The sequence below is a fragment of the Pinus tabuliformis genome, chromosome 1_1 (assembly GCF_031772625.1).
Source record: "Pinus tabuliformis cultivar Carrire ecotype Pingquan chromosome 1_1, CPIR1, whole genome shotgun sequence".
Classification (NCBI taxonomy): Eukaryota; Viridiplantae; Streptophyta; class Pinopsida; order Pinales; family Pinaceae; genus Pinus; species Pinus tabuliformis.
The window spans coordinates 226,367,328-226,368,441 of NC_142297.1; the positions used below are offsets into that span (position 1 = coordinate 226,367,328).

Consider the following 1,114-nt stretch of genomic DNA (forward strand, 5'->3'; position numbering starts at 1 on the left):
AATACCTGATGCAATAGGCTTCATACAATCCAACAGGTCTTTAATGACACAATATGATTTATAAAACTCTACCTTGAGATTCTGATCAATTATAGTAGAAACAAAGATCATATTCTTTTTGATCCCGGGTACATGCATTACATTATGGATACGTCTAATATTTCCATTAGGAAAAACAACAAGAATATTACCATAACCCTTAATTTGGTACTCTCTATCATTGCCAAGATAGATGTTTGCTCCATTGTTGATCTCTTTGAAGTCTTCAAACCACTATTTGTTCCCTGTCATGTGGATGGATGCATCTGAGTCCACAAACTAGGTATCTGCTTCATCATCCTTAGTCGAAAGTGAATAATCAGATATGAACAGTATGATGTTGTGACTTTGTTCCTCATCAGCAAAATGCCCCGCATGCTGCTTATGTCTCTTCCGGCCTTCATCAAACTTCTTCTTCATGCAATATCTGGTTATATGGCTGGTTCTACCACAATAAAAAATTTTGGTCGTAGAATCATTTCTATTGAAAGACATACCTTGAGGTGGGGGCATCTTTCTCTGTGGGGCTGCGTTGCTCTTCTGTGCTGCATTTGGCTTTCCTCTGAAGGGATTCTTTTTCGCCATCAAGGCTAGATCTGAACTCTGAGGTTTATGACTCAGCCGCCTTTCCTCCTCTTGCATGAGGATTCCTATCAATTCTTCAAACACGAGGGATTTTTCTCTTGCGTTCAAGCCAATGATGAACATCTGATACTCGTCTGTCATACCATTCATGGTAATCGTGACCAAATCTGTATTTGAAACAGCTTCACCGATATCACCCAGCTTGTTCTTGAGCTCCTTGATCTGCGAAATAAATGCGACAACTGTCTCATTCTCTTCCATCTTGATGGAGATAATCTTGCTCTTCAAGAACAACAATCGATTAGTGTTCTTGACCTCATAGAGATCCTTGAGCGTCTTCTAGATCTTTGGTGCATTCTTGCAATCACGGATATGGGGAATCACGCAATCTTTGACTAACAATTTCAGGAGCATTCTCGCGTTAGTCTTATGCTTGTCCTAGTCTTGGATTGTTGTTGTTGTTCCTCTTGCAGCCAGGTTCGGCTTCACC

At 40.3% G+C, this 1,114-nt stretch overlaps 1 protein-coding gene across 1 annotated transcript; it reads right to left on the reverse strand.

Moving 5' to 3' along the window:
- Positions 1-318: 318 nt before the first annotated feature.
- LOC149212363 (uncharacterized) lies at positions 319-885 on the reverse strand. The gene has a single exon (XM_089388658.1). The coding sequence runs from the start codon at positions 883-885 to the stop codon at positions 319-321; it is 567 nt and encodes a 188-aa protein (XP_089244784.1).
- Between the last annotated feature and the right edge of the window lie 229 nt (positions 886-1,114).

Bases quoted from the DNA above. Each gene is read 5' to 3' on its own strand.
- LOC149212363 (XM_089388658.1), bottom strand. From the start codon at position 885: ATGGAAGAGAATGAGACAGTTGTCGCATTTATTTCGCAGATCAAGGAG.